The sequence below is a fragment of the Lepidothrix coronata genome, unplaced genomic scaffold (genome assembly GCF_001604755.1).
Source record: "Lepidothrix coronata isolate B3197 unplaced genomic scaffold, Lepidothrix_coronata-1.0 Scaffold87, whole genome shotgun sequence".
NCBI lineage: Eukaryota > Metazoa > Chordata > Aves > Passeriformes > Pipridae > Lepidothrix > Lepidothrix coronata.
In genome coordinates, this window is record NW_016690267.1 from 886,262 (window position 1) to 904,023 (window position 17,762).

Consider the following 17,762-nt stretch of genomic DNA (forward strand, 5'->3'; position numbering starts at 1 on the left):
GCTGAGGGGGATCTCCCACAGACATGGCAGTAGCTCTAGGGGAGCAGAAGCAGAGACTGGCCAGGGCGGAAGGACAGTTTTGGGGTGAGTTACATGTTTGAGACCTTCAGATCTGGGTTAAGGGCTTGACTTCCTCAGACACTAAATTAAGGATTTCTCTCTTGTGTGCCTTCATCTCCTGTTAATACAATCCAGATAAAAGCATTCCTGTCTCATTTATGAAGACAGAAGACTCTTAAGGACTGTCTGACAGATATTTGTACAATTCCAGTCAACAGTGAGGTCCTGATCTAGCTACAGACACAGCTGCAGATCCCAATAAAGCAACTGTTAGAACACCCAGTATTGAAGTCTTAAAAACTAAAATCCATGTATTTCTTGATAAATAGGTATAGCACTCAAATCACTCAATTGCATACAATAATTTCTCTTTTTATTTTATTTATTCACCTTCTTGTGAGCTGGTTTCAGAAATATAACCTTTAACAACACCACGCAAGGACTTCACAAGGTAAGAAGGAAATGTTAATTGCTTTTATCCTTTTGTGAAACAATCCATCCAAAGTTAATTAGAATAGGTTTGCTTTTTCTTTGCAAAAACAATCCATAAGAAAGACTGATAGGCAGAGCAAACTGCCAGAGGTGGTAGGATTTAAGTGATTTTGAGCTACGCTCCCAGAACTCAGGTGCCTTCAGGCATCTATCCGGTCTTTCTCTTGGATGGCATAATTAGGACCTGAGTGAAAACCCAGTGGTGAAGCCTGATAAGAAGTTAATCTTCTGGACACCACGTGGGCCAAGAGAGATGTGCCAACAAGTCCAATTAGCAAAGGCTTCCCGTCCCATAACCTTGCTCAGCACTGACAAACAGCCTCAGCACCCGCTGCCGAGGTGAGTGTGGTGGTGCACAAACCCCACACACACCACACCACACCTGCACCTTGTCCCCACGCTGCTGAAAACCAGCTCAGTGATCCCAGCTCATCACACTTCTCCACACAACCTTCACACTCACTGCGGGACACAAAAATCCCACGGATTCACACACCTCTCTAGGAATAGGATTCACCTCAGTGCTTTCAGCCACACTGGGTATAGACACAAGCTAAGGCATTTGGGAGCACCACAGAGGGTGCTTGTCAATAGAACCTCAGCCCAGGTTTACTGAACCCTCTGACTGAGGCCAAGCAAGCAGGATATGGGTAAAATCCATGTCATCCCAATTACAGACCAAGGCAGCTCAAGACCCGCTGGCAATACAGGACCCAAAAGCATTACAGCAATCTCAACCCCCTACAGCCATGCATGAGTAAAGTGAGAAAAAGATAATGTTTGATTTCCCATCATCTGTAAAGAGGAAAGGAGAAAGTACTTGGATGTTGGAAAACACTGCAGATCTGGAAAAGGGACTGCTCAGCACCTGTGCTTTACAAGCCAGAGACCCTTTCTTTTGCAGGAGGAAAGTATTTCCTTGATAGCCAAAGGAATGCTGAGGCACAGTATCCATGCACCCAATAAACTTCCCTTTCCTTCTAGGGATATTAAAGAGCAAAGCCCAGTTTCATGGGGGATGAAGGTCATGGAAACTGCCTCTGAGGAATTTGACTGGTATCTCCAGCCCAAGCAACTATAGCATGACTATGATGGAAGGAGTTAATAGACACTGAAATTGTTTTATTAAGTAGATTTGCCAGAATTTACTGATTATTAAACCTCATTAGTCGGGGACTTGTACTCCATGTTCTTACCCAGTTGCTGCCTGCTGGATAGATGGAGGGATGCTGGAGAGATTATTTCTAAGCCCTTCCCCCTTCCCTCTCCCCTCCTCTTCCAGGGCCACATTGGCAGTCCCGGGGGAAACAGAGGAGAGACAGGGAGAGGGCAGGATCCACCAGCTCTCACTCAGCACATTTCACCAGGAAGCCCCAGGAGAGGAGCTGCCCCTCAGGACACCGCCTCCCTTGCAGAGGATCTATCAGTGCAACATATGTTACATGAACGCACACGGCTGTTCTCCCCGTCCAGGAAAGGAGGAAAACAAGACGAAGAGCAGAGAGACTGCCATCTCCGGAGTGCTCTGGTGATTTTTTACATGCAAACAATACCGTAAAACATCCCCAGGTGTTTGTGCCGGAGCAGCCGAGCGGTGGGCGGGATGTGCTCTTCACCTGCGGGGCAGGCGGGCACCCGGCAGCAGCACCCGGAGCGCTGGTAAGGAACTTCGCGGAACTTTCCTTGCAATTCTTGCACTTTGGGATAAGAATAAGAAATGCCTTTTAATCTTTAGAGCTGATGAACAAAAGCAGGGATTTGTTCCTGAAAGGAGGGAAGTTAAGGAAGGGGTGAGTGTTTCAACTGCTTCCTCCCTCCAAGCCGATAAAACACTTTCTGCCTGTGTAGCAAAGTTTTCTTCACGGCGAGCAAACGGTCCCTCTGTCTTCTCGGTAATTTGCAGTGACACGAGGTCGGGTTGATAAGAATAGTCATCATTTATGCAGCACTTTTCCGCTTAAGGAATTTTATAAACCTCTAGTAGCTAATCCCTGCCATACCCCCGAGAGGCAGAGCCGGCGTGCAGGGAAGGAAAGAGGAATCACAATCGGAGCAGTCAAGTTAAAGCAATTAGGAACTTTGCATCCAGCTGATGGCAGGTAATTGACCACTCCATCCCTAATAACTATTAAGCAGCTTAGTTGAGTTAGAGCGTGTTTGAGGGTTTATAGAAATAACAAAGCAAAGCGGCAACTACCGGAAAACAACGATCTAACGATGCCTGAGATCTGCTCCGGGAAGAGCCCGATCTGTTCCCGGTTGGATCTGCAGGCACCCGACCCTCAGTGATAATTATGAATGAGGCTGTAGCTCCTCTGTGCCTGTGTTGCCAGACAACCAATGAGGCTGCAAAGCAAAGCTCATTCACAGGCTGCAGGTTTCAGGAAGAAGCACAGAGGTGACTTTTACTTACAAAACAGGCACTCATTAATTTTTGTGATTTAGGAAAGTAGCTGGAAACACCTTTTGTCTTGCAATAACCTCTGCTATGTTTTCTCCTCCTTGCTGTGTCTTCTGGCTGACAGATACCCCTGCTCTGATGCCATTTCGGATGTCCCGGTGAGAACTCTTAGAGATGCCTATTCTCTCCAGAGGCAGTGACCAAGACTATAGTAACATTAGCTACAACTCCTGTAATTCCTTGAGCCACTTCATTCCTATCTGTGTGGAAACCCCTTCTGTCAAAGGGGTCCATTACCAGAGAGCCAGGAGGATTTACCACCCTGACCAAGTCTCTGCGGCCGATCTAAAGACAGAGATCATGATAAATGTTGGAGGCATGAAGTACCTGCTGCCTTGGAGTACTTTAGATGACTTCCCTCTGACCAGACTGAGCAAACTAAAGCTTTGCAGCAGCTACGAAGAAATAATTCAGCTGTGCGATGATTACGATGAAGACACCCATGAGTTCTTCTTTGACAGGAACCCCAATGCTTTTGGGATGATTGTCAGCTTCCTAGCAGCAGGGAAGCTGATGCTCTTAAGAGACATGTGTGCCTTGTCTTTTCAGGAGGAGCTGAGATACTGGGGGATTGAGGAATCCAACCTGGAGAACTGCTGCTTTCGGAAACTGTTTCAGAAACTGCAGGAGTTGGCCGAGATCCGCAAAGAAGAGGAGCTTCGGAGGAGCAAAGAGGCTACGTGTGTCTTGGATGAGAAAACCAGATTTGGACAGTTTATGAACAGACTCAGAGATATGGTAGAAAATCCCCAGTCAGGACTCCCAGGCAAAGTCTTTGCTTGTCTCTCCATTCTCTTTGTGGCCACCACAGCTGTAAGCCTTTGTGTCAGCACAATGCCGGACTTAAGAGCTGAAGAAGACAGGGTAAGTCAGTCCTTTTTGACTGGTCTAACTACAGAACTAATGAAAGTCTGTACCAGAAAACACAATAGTGGCTTAAATGGGTTCTATCTTTTTCAAAGTGATATTGAGAATAATGTGAACAAATATCGTACTAATCTTTTAACTAAAATACAAGAAAGCTTCTGGACAGAACAGATATTTCAGCTCTCCAATAAAACACTTTTTTCCTTCTTAGGAAGCAGTTGCCAGTGCAAGATTAAGCTGTTAGCACTGACACTCTCTAACTGAAATTGTGGAGTTTTCAAGATGCTTTACTCTCTAGTTACAAGAAATGTCTCATTTGGACACATCAGCTACAGAAATATTTTCCTCTGACATCCTTACTTTTAAAACAGCTGGGTATCTTCCTTTGTGATTAGACAGTCAAATCTTTAAAGAGGAAGAAATATTCATTAACTTTTATTGTTACAATGTTGCATTTCAATAGTTGCATAAAGATTAAAGGATGAGAGACAGATTAAGTATATTTGCAGATACTGATATTTAAAAGCTGTGCCTCCAAAAATCATAATTCCATGCTAACTGAATTCTGTATGTGCCCATATATATATGTACATATTTTAGGAGTAATGCCAAACACTAGCTGAAGTACTAACTGCATTTAAATCCTCCTCAAATAAGTCATCCACATTAATTCAGGGCAAATAAATCAAGCCTGTATCATATATTAAAGATCTCTATAAAATTGCTGTGAATATTTCAAGATTTAAAAGATTTATTTTTCTAATGATAAAACAGAGGAAAGTAACAATACAAAGTTATTGCAGGTGTGGTAATGTCCAAATTCATCAAATAACCTTGACTAATCTCTGTAATGAATCCTGTGCTTCATTTGCAAACTGCCCTTTCAAAAGTGCTGAGGAAATCCATGTGAAATAAACTCCCTGCCCCAACCACTGCTGTAAGATAAGACACCCCTCAGAGTATCATATATCGATGAATAAAGTCATTTTTACATCTATAGCACAGCAGAGTGTGCACAATACAAAAATCTGTGTATATTTTACTGCCCAAGCCATGAGTCGAAGCAGCACCGTCATGGTGAAGATGTGTCATGATATTTGATGTCTTTGAATAAAACTAAGGACTGCACAGGAGGCTGAAATCTAAGATCATTTCCATTTTAACCCCTTGAATACTAACTTACACTTGCATAGGGAGACTATAAGGAATAAGCCTGATGCTCTTGCACAGCTATTACTTTTTGGCAGGAAAAACTGTTATCACTGTTCCAATAATTCTTCTGAGGAAGTACTTTAAATATAGAACATCCTTCTTAGAGATGTACAAACATTACAAACTCTGCTCCAGCAAGTGCTTCCTACTAACTTTGTTAATGGAAGTAGCCCAATGCTTTTTATCCTAATTTCCCAACCACTGCAGAAAAAGCTTTTATAAATACTTCCCATGCAGAAGAACAAGTACATGATGTTTCAGAGCTCAGCCAGAAGTAACATGTTGTGTGTTTTAAAAATAATTAACTGCAAGTTAGAAAGGGAAGCTCGCTGAGGGTTATAAGTGTATCTGGTAGCTGCAGTGGAGCTGCTGTTCCCTATAAAACATGGATGACATTACTACTTAGAGATTTGCATATATATCACTACATTAAAACCAAGCAAACTGGCATGAAACAGGCTCAAAAGATGGAATGTTTAAAGTGCAGGGGAGAGGATAAAGGATGAACTTGAGCAAAGGACCACATTTGTCCAAATATTTGGAAGCATCCCATAGTTTACACTTAACAGCACCAGCCTAATGCACTTTGTCACTGAGTCCCAGAAGCACAGAACAGAGTATTAAAAGTCCTATTACTTGAATCATGTGAAATTATGCCATGGAAAACACAGGGGAATATACAAGACAAAATACTCGTGGCTTGTGGAAAGCAGAGAATCTGAACTACTAAAGAGCAGGTTTTTTCATCCTTACTTTTCCATCCCTAAATTCTTATCTTTCAACACCTGAGATTTTCTTACTGGGATCTCAAAAGAGAATTTTGGCTAGAATTGGACAAATAACTCCATGAATTTAATTGACTAAAAATAGCACTTGACTGCAGCTGAGTCATACTTAGGCAAATCGTAACTCCGGGTTGATTTGTAACTCAAAACTGTTCACTGACCTCAGAAAGTGATTCCAAGATGGGACCACATTTACCAGCAACCAAGGACAGGCATTCAGAATCTGAGATTTTGGCTTTTTGGGCTGAACACAATGGTGACTCGATATCTGTTTGCTCAGTGACAGAAAACAGTCAAATTCCTTCCCAAAGTTTCTGAACCACCAGTGATTTCACATCTGAATTCTATCCTGAGGTTTATTAATTTCTGAGTTAAAGCTTGCCAAGACCTCAGTGGCAAATGTGCTTACAAGTACTGCAAGGATCTATTTTCCAATGTCACTAACAATGGAAATTGAATTTATCCATTCTGAAATACAAACAAAAGAAGATTTACCTCTGATGCACATGTACCACTCTAGGGTCCTGTTTCTCCTCATCACAGACACATTAAAGAGTGAGAACTGGCTCAAGGAGAAGGACTAGAATCAAAACCAAAAAAAAAAAATGAAAAATAATACAAGGTGACTTCCACTTCACTCGCTTTGCTCAGAGGCTGCTGATCCCACCCTGCAGGCACATCAAATCCCTTGTCCTTTCAGCAGCTGCTAAACCAGGTCTGCTCAGGAGGGAGAAAAGCTGCCTGGGCAGGTAGAAGAGCAAACAGGAGTCCTCACTATCCGAGGGAAAGTGAAAACTCCAGTCTCTGGGAGAGGGATGGCAAGGAGCCAAGGAAAGAGCATCTGCATCAGGGAAGCCCAGTCACCCTGGCAACCAGAGGGGAGGGAAGGATCCATCTCCATGGGCAGCAGGGAAGGGAGGGGAGGGTTTGCTTAAAGGCAGGAACACAGCTGAAAGTAAAATAAAGAAGGACTTGCTATAACTGATACCATGCACACACTGCAGAATATGCCAAATGCCATTTAGGAACCTCCTCGTTAGAGATATGAAAGAAAAATATAGATTTGGGCAAACAGTTCTGTAAGTGAATATCACATGTGCACCTGCCATGAATCCCAACCCAGAGTGAGCAGTCCCAGCAGAAGGAAGCCAAGAGTTCAGGAAAACTGTAGGGCAGCAAACGAATAGCTCTAGTGATGTCAATTTTAAGTCTGACCATGAAATAAATATACAAAAGGCTAAGGAAAGAGGAGTCATCAAAACAACCAAAATGTCACATTTTCCAAGAGTTATACATCCTTGTCCGTGATATTTGCATTTATTCTTTATGGAGATCAGTCTTTGGTAAAGAAGCAAATATAATATCACCAAAATACAGCAATCAAGGCACATGTGTATGTAAAGATAGAAAAGAGGCATATTTGGAGATAAACTGTTACTGATCTGAGTGGGCAGCCTGAGAAAACTAAAAATCTGAATCAGAGACCACACACAGAGAGGATAATAAAGATGAAGGGACAAAATACACCAGTATTTCCCTTAAATGAAGGAATTAAGATCATCCCACTAGAGACAAGGCAAAAATCCCATCAAAGTCCCCCCAAAGCCCCAATTCCACATAAGAGTTACAACCAGGACCCAAGAGGTGTAACTGCAATAGTCACTGCTCAGCACATCCAACCCAAAGGGAAAAACATCCTTACACCAGGGAACTATGGAATTAAGCCACTGTAGAAGAGTCTGAAGGGGCAGAACACTTTGAAGCACTCTTGGGATTTTCCTGAGGATGAGATATTTCATTTAATGAGTCCCTAAAATTGGCGTCCTCTCGAGAAATGACTCAGCAGAAAAGACCCAGCGAGGTCTTTGCTTCGGGAAGGCAAGGAAATGAAGGTCGGGGGGAAGAAGAAGAATAAAAAACCCCAGATATTTCCCTTCCCTCACCTTGTTAAGACTATTTTTGTATTTGCTCTTAACTGACCTTGAGAAGGTTGTAATTGGTGTAGGTATTGCATGGAACCTAATGAAACACAACCCACAGAAGCTGCAACCACTGTTGTCTCATGTGAAGATTTTATCTTTAAATTCAGAATATTCATTTTTTTTTAAAAGCTTCCATTCCTGGAGTAATTTCGTTATTTGAAAATCTAATTCCTTTTCGAAGAGTAAGTTTTTGGTCTGTGGTTGCACTTAGAACCCAGAAAGCATAAACATATGTAAAGAACCCAATACTTAACATATAGAACCACTTCTAAATTTTTTTTTTTTTTTTCATTCTGCACCATTATTCTGGAGGCCCTGACTTATGCTTTTCAATGTTTGACATTGCTGAAGTTGTCTGTATGACACTGAAGCCAGAATATTTGGCTTGTACACTGGAGGAAACTGCCAAGAAACACATTTTCTTTAAAAATGGAATAATTTTACTTTACAGGGGAAAAAACAATTTATTTACCTTACTGTGAAGAGAAACAAAATCTAGTGCTCCTTTACAAGTGTAAGACTATAAAGAATATGTCTACATGCCTATCTATAAATATACTGGTATATACATATGACTTGAAATTACTTGGAACAAAATAAAGCTGGATGTGCTTTGGGTTTATTACATTGGCTCAAGCACATTATTCTGTGTTCTTATCAGGTCACCTTCTGTGGACACTCCCTCTCCTAAATTATCTAGGCATCTAGTACAATTCTGATTTCTTCTAAGCATTTTGATCAGCAAAGAAAGTATTGCAGCATTTTAAAGTGGGAAAATGTGCTTCACTGAAGCCCCCAAACCTTCCTGGTCTAGGTGTACTCAGCACAGCAGAATCCAGCCAATTTATTTGCTTCATGGACTGAAGGAGTTAAATTGATAATGACTGAAGAAAGATGAAATAAGAAGCCATTAAATCAGAGTATTCAGGCCTAGGACTTTGAAATATATATGTATATAAATTATTGTTTAATGGGATCTACCCTTTTTTTGAGGCTTGGATGTCACTCAGTAATGTTAAAGGCTTTGACCTTGAGATTGCACTGTTACATTAATACTCTGATTTCATAGTTCCACGTTACAAGTAACTATTTTCCAAGCATCTGCAAAGAGAATTGCACAGTTCAGCATTAAATCTATTATGTACAACATAGATAAAGCTCATATTACTTAAGCCCTGCTCTCCACAACCAAAGAAGGCACTGCAGAGGTGGCCACTGCTGACCCTCTGCGTCCCAGAAAACAATTTTCTTCAGAAACTTGGGACACTCCAGTGAGGAAAAGGGCTCTACACGGCTTTCCAAAGCTGGCTCTGCCAGTCCAAGGCCCAGTGTTCAGAAAGCACAATTAGACATTATTAGTTTGCCTGATGTTCATCCAGTTTTGGCCGTGTCCCAACAGCACTAAGTCTCTGAGCTTTGCACGCCACGCTGGGGGGACACCCAGCTGTTCCAACTGCCGGGCAATATATGATTTAGTAAATCCCCTCTTTGGGAAGGTGGGTATTCCCTCTGAGGGAGGTGCTGTATCTCTGAAAAACTCTGAAACCAGTGCATCCTCCAAGTTGCTAGCAATAATGCCACGAGTATTAAAAATAATATGTGCTGTAGAAATGCCTCTTTTGCTGTGATGAAAATCTTTGAGGACTCTTCAGTCTGCTGCTGCAGTCAGATTCACAGTCTGGTGTTTGAATTCTGAGCCAAAAAAAATCACAGAACAGTTTGGGTTGGAAGGAACCCTAAAGATCATCTGATTTCCACCCCCTGCCATGGGTAGGGACACTTTCCACTATCCCAGGTTGCTCCAAGCCCCACCCAGCCTGGTCTTTAACTCTTCCAGGGATAGGGCAGCCACAGCTTCCCTGGGCAACCTGTACCAGGGCCTAATTTCTAGTTATAAAATCTAATTGTGAATTCCATTGTAGCATCAGGGCTTTGAACTGCATATGTTGTGTTCATTCCCACAGTGTCAGCACCTCCTGTTAGCATTAGTATTTTCCCTTATAACAGATTCAACCATACTTGGGACTTCTTGTAAACCCTGTACTACACAGATACAAAAAGGAGTTTCTGCTCCAAAGAACTTACAGTGCAGTGAGAAAAGAAGCAGAAAAGAAACAGTAACAGGGCAAATGATTTGACCAGCAGCAAAACTGTCAGTTGAAGGTCATCCTCTCAAGTCCCAGATAAATACCTTGTCATTTTGAATATATTGCTCTTCGCAGTTACAAAATTAAGTCTGTTAAATTTCTTACTAGAAAAACAAGAAAAAGATCATTCTTCCACACCTTTCTCCTAACACAAACACTTTGGAGTCACCAACTGGTTTAAATCAAATTCAGATTCTTCAGATTGATTCTCGCAGTATTTGCAGAATAAAGACCCAAGCTTAAAAGTTGATTGAAATATTTTATTTTAGTTACACTTCTGCCCCAGAGGACATAATTACGTGTTGGACACAGAGGTAATAATTCCTTTCTATGTTCTAACGTCCACATTAATACAATCCCAATATTAGTTCAGTTTCCTCAAATGTTCTAGTTGTAGTAATTGTTTCCCTAAGTCCAAGCTTCTTTCCCATAAAGCAGAACGAGTGGGAACTCATTGTGTGCTCAGAATACACAGCACTCCTTTAACAGGCTCATCATCCTCTAAATCAGGTTACAGTCTCTTTCTCAGCAGGCTGTAACCTCCTGTTTTTATTGCATCAGTCTGAAACTGTAAATCCATGTGCTGAAGTGATCCATAACACAGGGTTTTCAAGCTCTCCCTAACCCTCATTTGATTCAGCAGAGCATGGTTTAATTATTCCAATAACAGCGGCAATGCGGCCGCAGTGATTCAGCAGTACCTGCAGCACTGCAGCTGGGTCCCACAGCTCAGGTATGCAGGGAACACACCCCGGCACGACACTGCCTAACAGAGTCATCCCTTAACAGCCAAAAGGGATGTCTCCCCTGTACCTGTTCATTTCCTGCTGCCAGCTGGGATAAGAACAGCCTGGAGCTGGTTGGGTACCTCAGTTCCTTACATCGAGGTCTTGGTTTGCCTCTGCTCCTGCCTAACCACTCTCTAGAATTTGCAGCCTCCCCCTCTATCTCCATTGCCTTGGAGCTGTGGGCAGGCAAGAGTAAGAGTCAAAGTTTGTTTTTCACTATGCCATTAGTTTGTATTTTTCCCACAGAGGGAACTGCTTGGGGAAAAGCTGTAGACCTGGATGCACTGACCAGGGATAACCTTGAGAAGAGCAAAAGGCTGGAAAACAGCCCCCTGCCCAGGAATGGCAACCTTGAGCTTAGAGAGGGAAATTCCTGCTAGTTTTGCTTCTAAATCCTCCACACAGAGGGCTGAATGTTTTTGGACAAAGGGCCAGGCTGCAAGAAGAGCAGCCTTGCTGGGATAAGTGCTGGACAGCACAAGCTGGCAGAAGGCAGGTCGAGAGCCACAATACAGGCTGATCCCATCTGCTGCCACTTCAGTGGACACTGGCCTCTGTCCACAAAACACTGGATCAGAGGAAGGATCTGAGCAGTAACTGACTGCACTTGACTGTGCCAAACAAAATCTGGACCTGCCAGGGTAAATTTAGCAGATGTGAATCGTGACCTTGCACAAGCCACAGGGCCAGGCGTGTTTCTGGTGTGAAGGATGATGTTCTGGCAGCCCGAACTTTGACTGCAGAGTGTTGAGAAGGTCCTGTGTTTAAGGAAACTTCTTTAGGACTCCAACAGGAGTCAGAATCAAGAACATCAAGCATATTGCTCTGTGAGCTCCTTCCCTGCTTTGTTTTGCGCTGTTTAGTCCAGGTGACTGAGCACCAGAAGAGCCTTTACTCGAAGCAATCACTGCTGCATCTCAGGCAGATCTGGCTGGGAAGAGGATTTAGACCCTTTCAGTCCATTGCTCATCTGTGCTATGATGATGAGCCAGCTTGTTTCCATAAACATACCCTGGGAACAACAGTGTTTGCACACAGTGGTTCAATCATGGCTTCTGGCTGGGTTCAAGGACTTTTATCAACTTGGCTTCATAAATAACGTGAGATGCCTTCCTCCTAAGTGTGCTGTGTAAGCAGTATATCTACATATTGCTGATGCACATGTTGATTTCCACTCCAGAGCTCTGAATATATAAAGGTCAAAAATATTAACCTATATGTATGACATGATTCTGAAATAATCCATATCAAGCAGGGCTTGTTAGCAAAGTGTTCTACAAGCATTGGAGGAACTTTTGCCACTTAACTAAGAAATAGATTATTTGACACAAGAAACACTTGGTATCACTAACACCATCCTGAGCAGTATTCACTGGCAAGCACAGAAAGGAGATAGTGAGAAATGCTGTAGGTTTCCTTGTTTTACATCTCAGACTCCAGCCTGTTTATAGACCGTGTGAAATCACAAATTACACTCCACAGAAAACAGGTTCAGATTGCTGTCAATAAACTTCCACTTAGAGTCAGTCACAACAAGGGCAGAAAGTTGGTACCTATCCAATTCTATCCTCACACAGCTGCAGCACTGCACTCCCAATATAACGGGAATAACAGGATTTCTTTCTGCAATTTACCCCTAATTAAGAGGACAAAAGGGTAAACATACATTGCAAAATGTGTTGAGGTAAATCCTTGGCAGATCAGGTAATATATAATATATATATATAATGTATAATTCAGTCTCCCTGGGCATTACCAAAATTATCAAAGCACGTAAAGATATTATTTTCAGTAGATGAGATTTATATCTATTATAGTTTAGAATAGTGCTGCATAGCTCTGAGATCTGATTTTGTTTATTATCCTCAATGTCATTACACTTTAATTAATGTTTTCTGGTGAACTAAGAGGGCACTTGGCCAGGAAATGAGGTATGTGAGTGGCAAATAGCTCAAGCCCATTTAGCTTGGATTCACAATTGGTGAATAAATTTCTATTTTGGAAACTCACCCATGCAATTGAGGTCTGAGATTTAACTGTCACACATTACTCTGGAGGTGCTGAATTCCTAAAATGAACAATCTCAAACACTGTGAGCTCCAGCTCATCAGAGAACACAAAAAATAACCCATTGCCTTATACAGCAATAACGAAGAGGAAGCTTGAATTGCTTATTATCTCTGGTGGTACAGGAGTTTGAAACAACTCCTTTGCTTCTTTGAGGTGGTTTATAAATTTAAGAAACCACTCAATATTTCAGGCATCAGGCTCAGTATATATCTTTTAGATTCAAAATATTGTTTCCTTCACTGCTGAACCAAACGCTCATTTCACACGTAAGATCAATACCAGGCACTCATTTTATGACATTTATATCATATGAGGCAGAATTTCTGCCAGAGGCAAGTTCCATAAGTCCTGATGAATTCTTGCATTGTTGAAAAGTAAATCTGCAGGATGAATAAGGAGTTATATACTTGCTCACCACTGGCTCTATGATAACTGTTCTCCCATCAGAGTTCATGAAGGTTTCAGTACTGATTGATGCTACCATAGAGTAAAACATGTCGAAAATACCCACCCAAAATATGCTGTTGTCAGTTATAAATAAAACCTCACCTTCCCCTCTTGTTCACAGTCAGCACTATACTGGCTTGGAGCTTTTACAGCTTCCACTACACTCATAGTACTTCATGTTCAAAACTGCAGGCAGGAAAAGAAAATGGTCAGTGAGAAACTGGACTGAAAGATATGAAAATAAAATTCTGCTCCAGTTAATGGTGAGGAGTTTGCTGTGTTTTGTGTTGGCAGGCCCTGAACACTAAAATTTCCCAAGTGGGTTTGTTTTGTTCAGAAAGAAGAAATACATGAAAGTCGTTGTGGCAGAGAAATTTCCTTATTGACCATGTAGGTAAAAAAAACCCCTTTCATGCATCAGACTATTTGGGCCATAATTTGACAGTTCACTGAAAGTAACTAATGGGAACGTGGTGTCAACAGCAAATTTGACATCTCCCATGGCACAGAGGCATCAGTATTTTGATAAGAACATAGATTTGAAGTCTGTATGTTATTCTGCCTGTTCTTCAGACAACAGTCGTAAGTGGAACATAAACCACTGAGTTCGAAAAATCCTCAAAAATACTGTGAGAAACAGAAATTGGCTTTGGTAATTAATATTTCCTCTTTCCCCCCTCTTATTCCAAATTTTGCTGCTTTTGAACAGGATGTTCGAAAGGACCAAGAAAGTTTAAAGAGACTGATATTAGAGAGGGATATTCTATATAAATCATATAATTAATATTACATAATATACACAAATGTTCCTAATATATTAAACTTGCCCATACAAACTCATTGCATGAAATCTATCTCCCAAATGTGAAGTCAACGAGCACATTGTCATTAAACACCATAATCAGACACTGTGATATTTTCATTCTTTTTGTTGCTGCAGCAGAAAAAGGGACTGTGGTTTCATAGAGTGATGTGGAAACATTTCTGAAATGTCTTTTGCAAGGTACATAAAAAAGACAAAGTGTGCTAAGAGTGGAGAAATCCCTATCCTTTACATGCACAACTATGCTCAGAGGGAGAATAAAATGCACAACAACATTCCTGAAAAGTTTGATCTGAAGGATGCTTATATCTGAAAAAAGGAAATACACATTTAGGAAGCTGCCAGCACAAATTGCTTTTTCTAAATATATGTAACTTTTCATGGAGAGTACTGAGGCAATTGAGGATGGCAAGGAAAAAAAAAGTCTCCCAAACAGTTCTTACAATGCTACACCTTGAAACTACACAGTTCAAAAAACACCCTGGATCTTATTGGTTAGAACTTCCAGCAAACAAAATTTCTTTTCTATTTTTTCAAGGAAGAAACAGTGAAAGCTACACAATGATCTGAGAGCAATATCACCTGTAAATTTATAAAGGGAAATAAATAACAGATGCCCTGGAAATTCAGCCCAGTTAACAAAAAGAAAATAAATCTTGATGGGAACAATGAATAATTCACAGGCCACATCACTGGAGTGACCACAGGCAGGTCTGTGCAGGGTCCAGGCTGCACTGTACAAATAATTTAGAGCTCAGAAAGAGTGAGCACTGCATAACACAAGTGCTGATTGCAGGCAATCTCCTGCAGCCCAGTCAGCAGCTCTGCAAACATCAAGGCACTCCAGCACTGCCACGGCCCTGACTGCAAATGGAGCCAGAACCTGATCCTGCAAGTGGGGCTCTGGTAGGGTCAAGACTTCGATACCTCTTGTGGTGTTTGCTTTTAGAGGTAAATTGTGAACTTGACAGTTTACTGTGCAGAAAGGAAAATCCCCCAAATGGTGCTACAGAGCTAAACTGTTCTGAGGGTTAGACAGGGTAAATATATCCCTAAGGGAAATGTTGCCACTTTACCTGGGGAACCTCAGGTGGCCAAAGCCATAACCACTGCCTGAACAAAAAGACTTGTTACCCCTGAGTGCAGCTGGAATTCTAACACGAGGTACACTCTAAAGCCCATCACACTGCACTGCAGAGAGTAACTGAACTAAATTGGTAGTTGATTAGTAGTAGGGGTATGTGTTTCCTGCAGTGCTTTTAATCAATATTGCTCATGAAATTTGGCTGAAAATGGCTGACTCTATGAGGGACTCTTCCACTAAATCTCTAAATTCCAGACACAGGCCATCAGGAAAAGTGCAGGCAAAAGCCCTGACTTCATTCTTCAACTACCTGCTGCTGGGATTTGTTTATCTCTGATACCAGTGACTCAAGCAGATCCATATTGCTTCTCCCTTGGTGTTTTTGGTTGCTGGTTCACAGACTGTTCTTTTGTTTAACTCTCTCTTTGTTTTGTGTCAGGGTGAGTGTTCCCAGAAGTGCTATTACATCTTTGTCATAGAGACCATCTGCGTGGCTTGGTTTTCCCTGGAGTTCCTCCTCCGTTTCATCCAGGCAAGGAGCAAGTGTCAGTTCTTCAAAGGACCCCTGAACATAATTGACTTCTTGGCTATATCCCCCTACTACGCTTCCCTCATCTTCTCAGAGGACGACTCCAACGAGGAGGACGACAGGCCAAGCAGCAGCAGCAACACGTACCTGGAGAAGGTTGGTTTGGTGCTACGGGTTCTACGTGCCTTGAGGATCTTGTACGTCATGCGCCTTGCCCGGCACTCCCTGGGCCTGCAGACCTTGGGCCTCACAGTTCGGAAGTGCACGCGGGAATTCGGGCTGCTCTTACTCTTCCTGTGCGTGGCTGTCACTCTGTTCTCTCCTTTGGTTTATCTGGCTGAGAATGAATCCGGGAGGGTGCTGGAGTTCACCAGCATTCCCGCCTCTTACTGGTGGGCCATCATCTCCATGACCACCGTGGGCTACGGAGACATGGTCCCACGGAGCGTGCCGGGGCAGATGGTGGCTCTCAGCAGCATCCTCAGCGGGATCCTCATCATGTCCTTTCCTGCGACATCAATATTCCACACGTTCTCCCACTCCTACTCGGAGCTGAGGAAGGAACACGAACGGTTGCAGTCGCAGCTGAACAGAGCTAAGAACGCCAACCGCGCCGGTGAGAGCGACACCTTCAACGAGACAGACAGCCTGATCCTGGAGGAGCAGGCATCTCCCATCAAATACATCTACACAGGGAACTGAGCCTGGCTCTAAAGCATTCCCAGACACACGTCAACAAAACACACAAAGCAAAGCATCAGCATAGGTTACAGCACTGTCATCTCTTCTGGCGTAGGTATAAGCAGCAGTCAGCCCAACACAGCCAGCTCCGACAAATCCCCACGGAGCTGGAGGTTGGGAGAAGGTCAAAAGTCAGTTTATTCAATAATAAATACTCCTTCTCTGTGACTAACAAGAATGAACTTTGTCTCTACCATCATGTATCTTGCTGAATACCTAATAACAAACCAGCTTCTGTTGGCACAAACACGCTCGTTATTTTATTTGCCTTCGAGTTTCCAATGTTCTTGCAATTAATATCTTGAGCCAAGCATTAGAACGCATTCTTTGAGGGCTGGTGTTGTTATACAAAGTTCATCCACCAGGCACACAGATAAAAATCTCAATTCTGTATCTAAAGCCAGTAATATGCTTAAAATAAAATGACTGTATGTGACAGCTTTCAAAGTTTGCCTGTAGCCAGATGCTCAATCTATAACTAACAAACTGCACTGCTATTGTATAAAACAGTGTTTGCAAGAGCATTTGCTTGAAATGCAGCCACAGTCTGCAGACTGTAAAAGTATCATACTAGACAGCAAAAGTCTTCAAATTTCTTTTTCACATATTTATTTAAAATAATAATGAGGAATAAAAAAGCCCAGGCTTACTGATCACATTAAAAAGTGTTGGTGTTATCTTTTTCACTGGATGGTGATAGTTCCTCTAGAAGAAAGCTAAAAGATAGACTTATTGAAAATGAGATAACTCAGAAGTATCCAAAGGTATAAATAGTAAAGAATGAGGTAAATGATTGCTAGAGAGGAAGTGGGAGTGATTTCCTAATGCTAATGAAGATGTCCCTTTTGGGATGTCCAAGTATAGCCAGAAGGAAGCAATATGAATATGCAGGAGTCAATGCTGCTTCATGGGACAGTCTGGATGGTCTTGTACAATTTGAGCTTTTGGATAGTGTGAACAAAGTTGGTGAAAACCAAGTCTCAAAGGCCAGGTGTGCACAGACACCTGGATGTTCAGGCCCACATCAGCTCACAGTACACAGACAGTGCTGTTGACACCCCCAGGACATTGACACGCCGAATTTTGGGCATGTATTTAAGCATGGAGATTAATCAAGGCCTAAATTAGTTTTTAATCAGATTTTCAGCTTTCATTATTCCATTTCTTAAACCTCGCCAAGGTCCCCACGACTTTGGGACGGAGCAAAGCTCAGGGAAGTGACCGATCCCTGGAAGCAGCTTTTGGCAGGCACTGCTCCCACAGCACGGGGCAGT

The 17,762-nt window shown here is 42.3% G+C and overlaps 1 protein-coding gene across 2 annotated transcripts; it reads left to right on the forward strand.

The window, feature by feature from the left end:
- Positions 1–1,794: 1,794 nt before the first annotated feature.
- On the forward strand, positions 1,795–17,139 carry KCNG4 (potassium voltage-gated channel modifier subfamily G member 4). Of its 2 annotated transcripts, none has more exons than XM_017820950.1 (3): positions 1,795–2,211; positions 3,078–3,877; positions 15,658–17,139. In XM_017820950.1, the coding sequence occupies exons 2-3, from the start codon at positions 3,128–3,130 to the stop codon at positions 16,447–16,449; spliced, it is 1,542 nt and encodes a 513-aa protein (XP_017676439.1). In that variant the 5' UTR covers positions 1,795–2,211; positions 3,078–3,127; the 3' UTR covers positions 16,450–17,139. The 2 variants fall into 2 exon arrangements, with proteins under 2 accessions (XP_017676439.1, XP_017676440.1); XM_017820951.1 differs by lacking the exon at positions 1,795–2,211 and adding an exon at positions 2,579–2,651.
- The last annotated feature ends 623 nt before the right edge of the window (positions 17,140–17,762 follow it).

Coding starts and splice junctions, on each gene's coding strand:
- KCNG4 (XM_017820950.1), top strand. CDS start 3,128: ATGCCTATTCTCTCCAGAGGCAGTGACCAAGACTATAGTAACATTAGC. Junction 3,878..15,657: donor TAAGAGCTGAAGAAGACAGG/GTAAGTCAGTCC, acceptor GTTTTGTGTCAG/GGTGAGTGTTCCCAGAAGTG.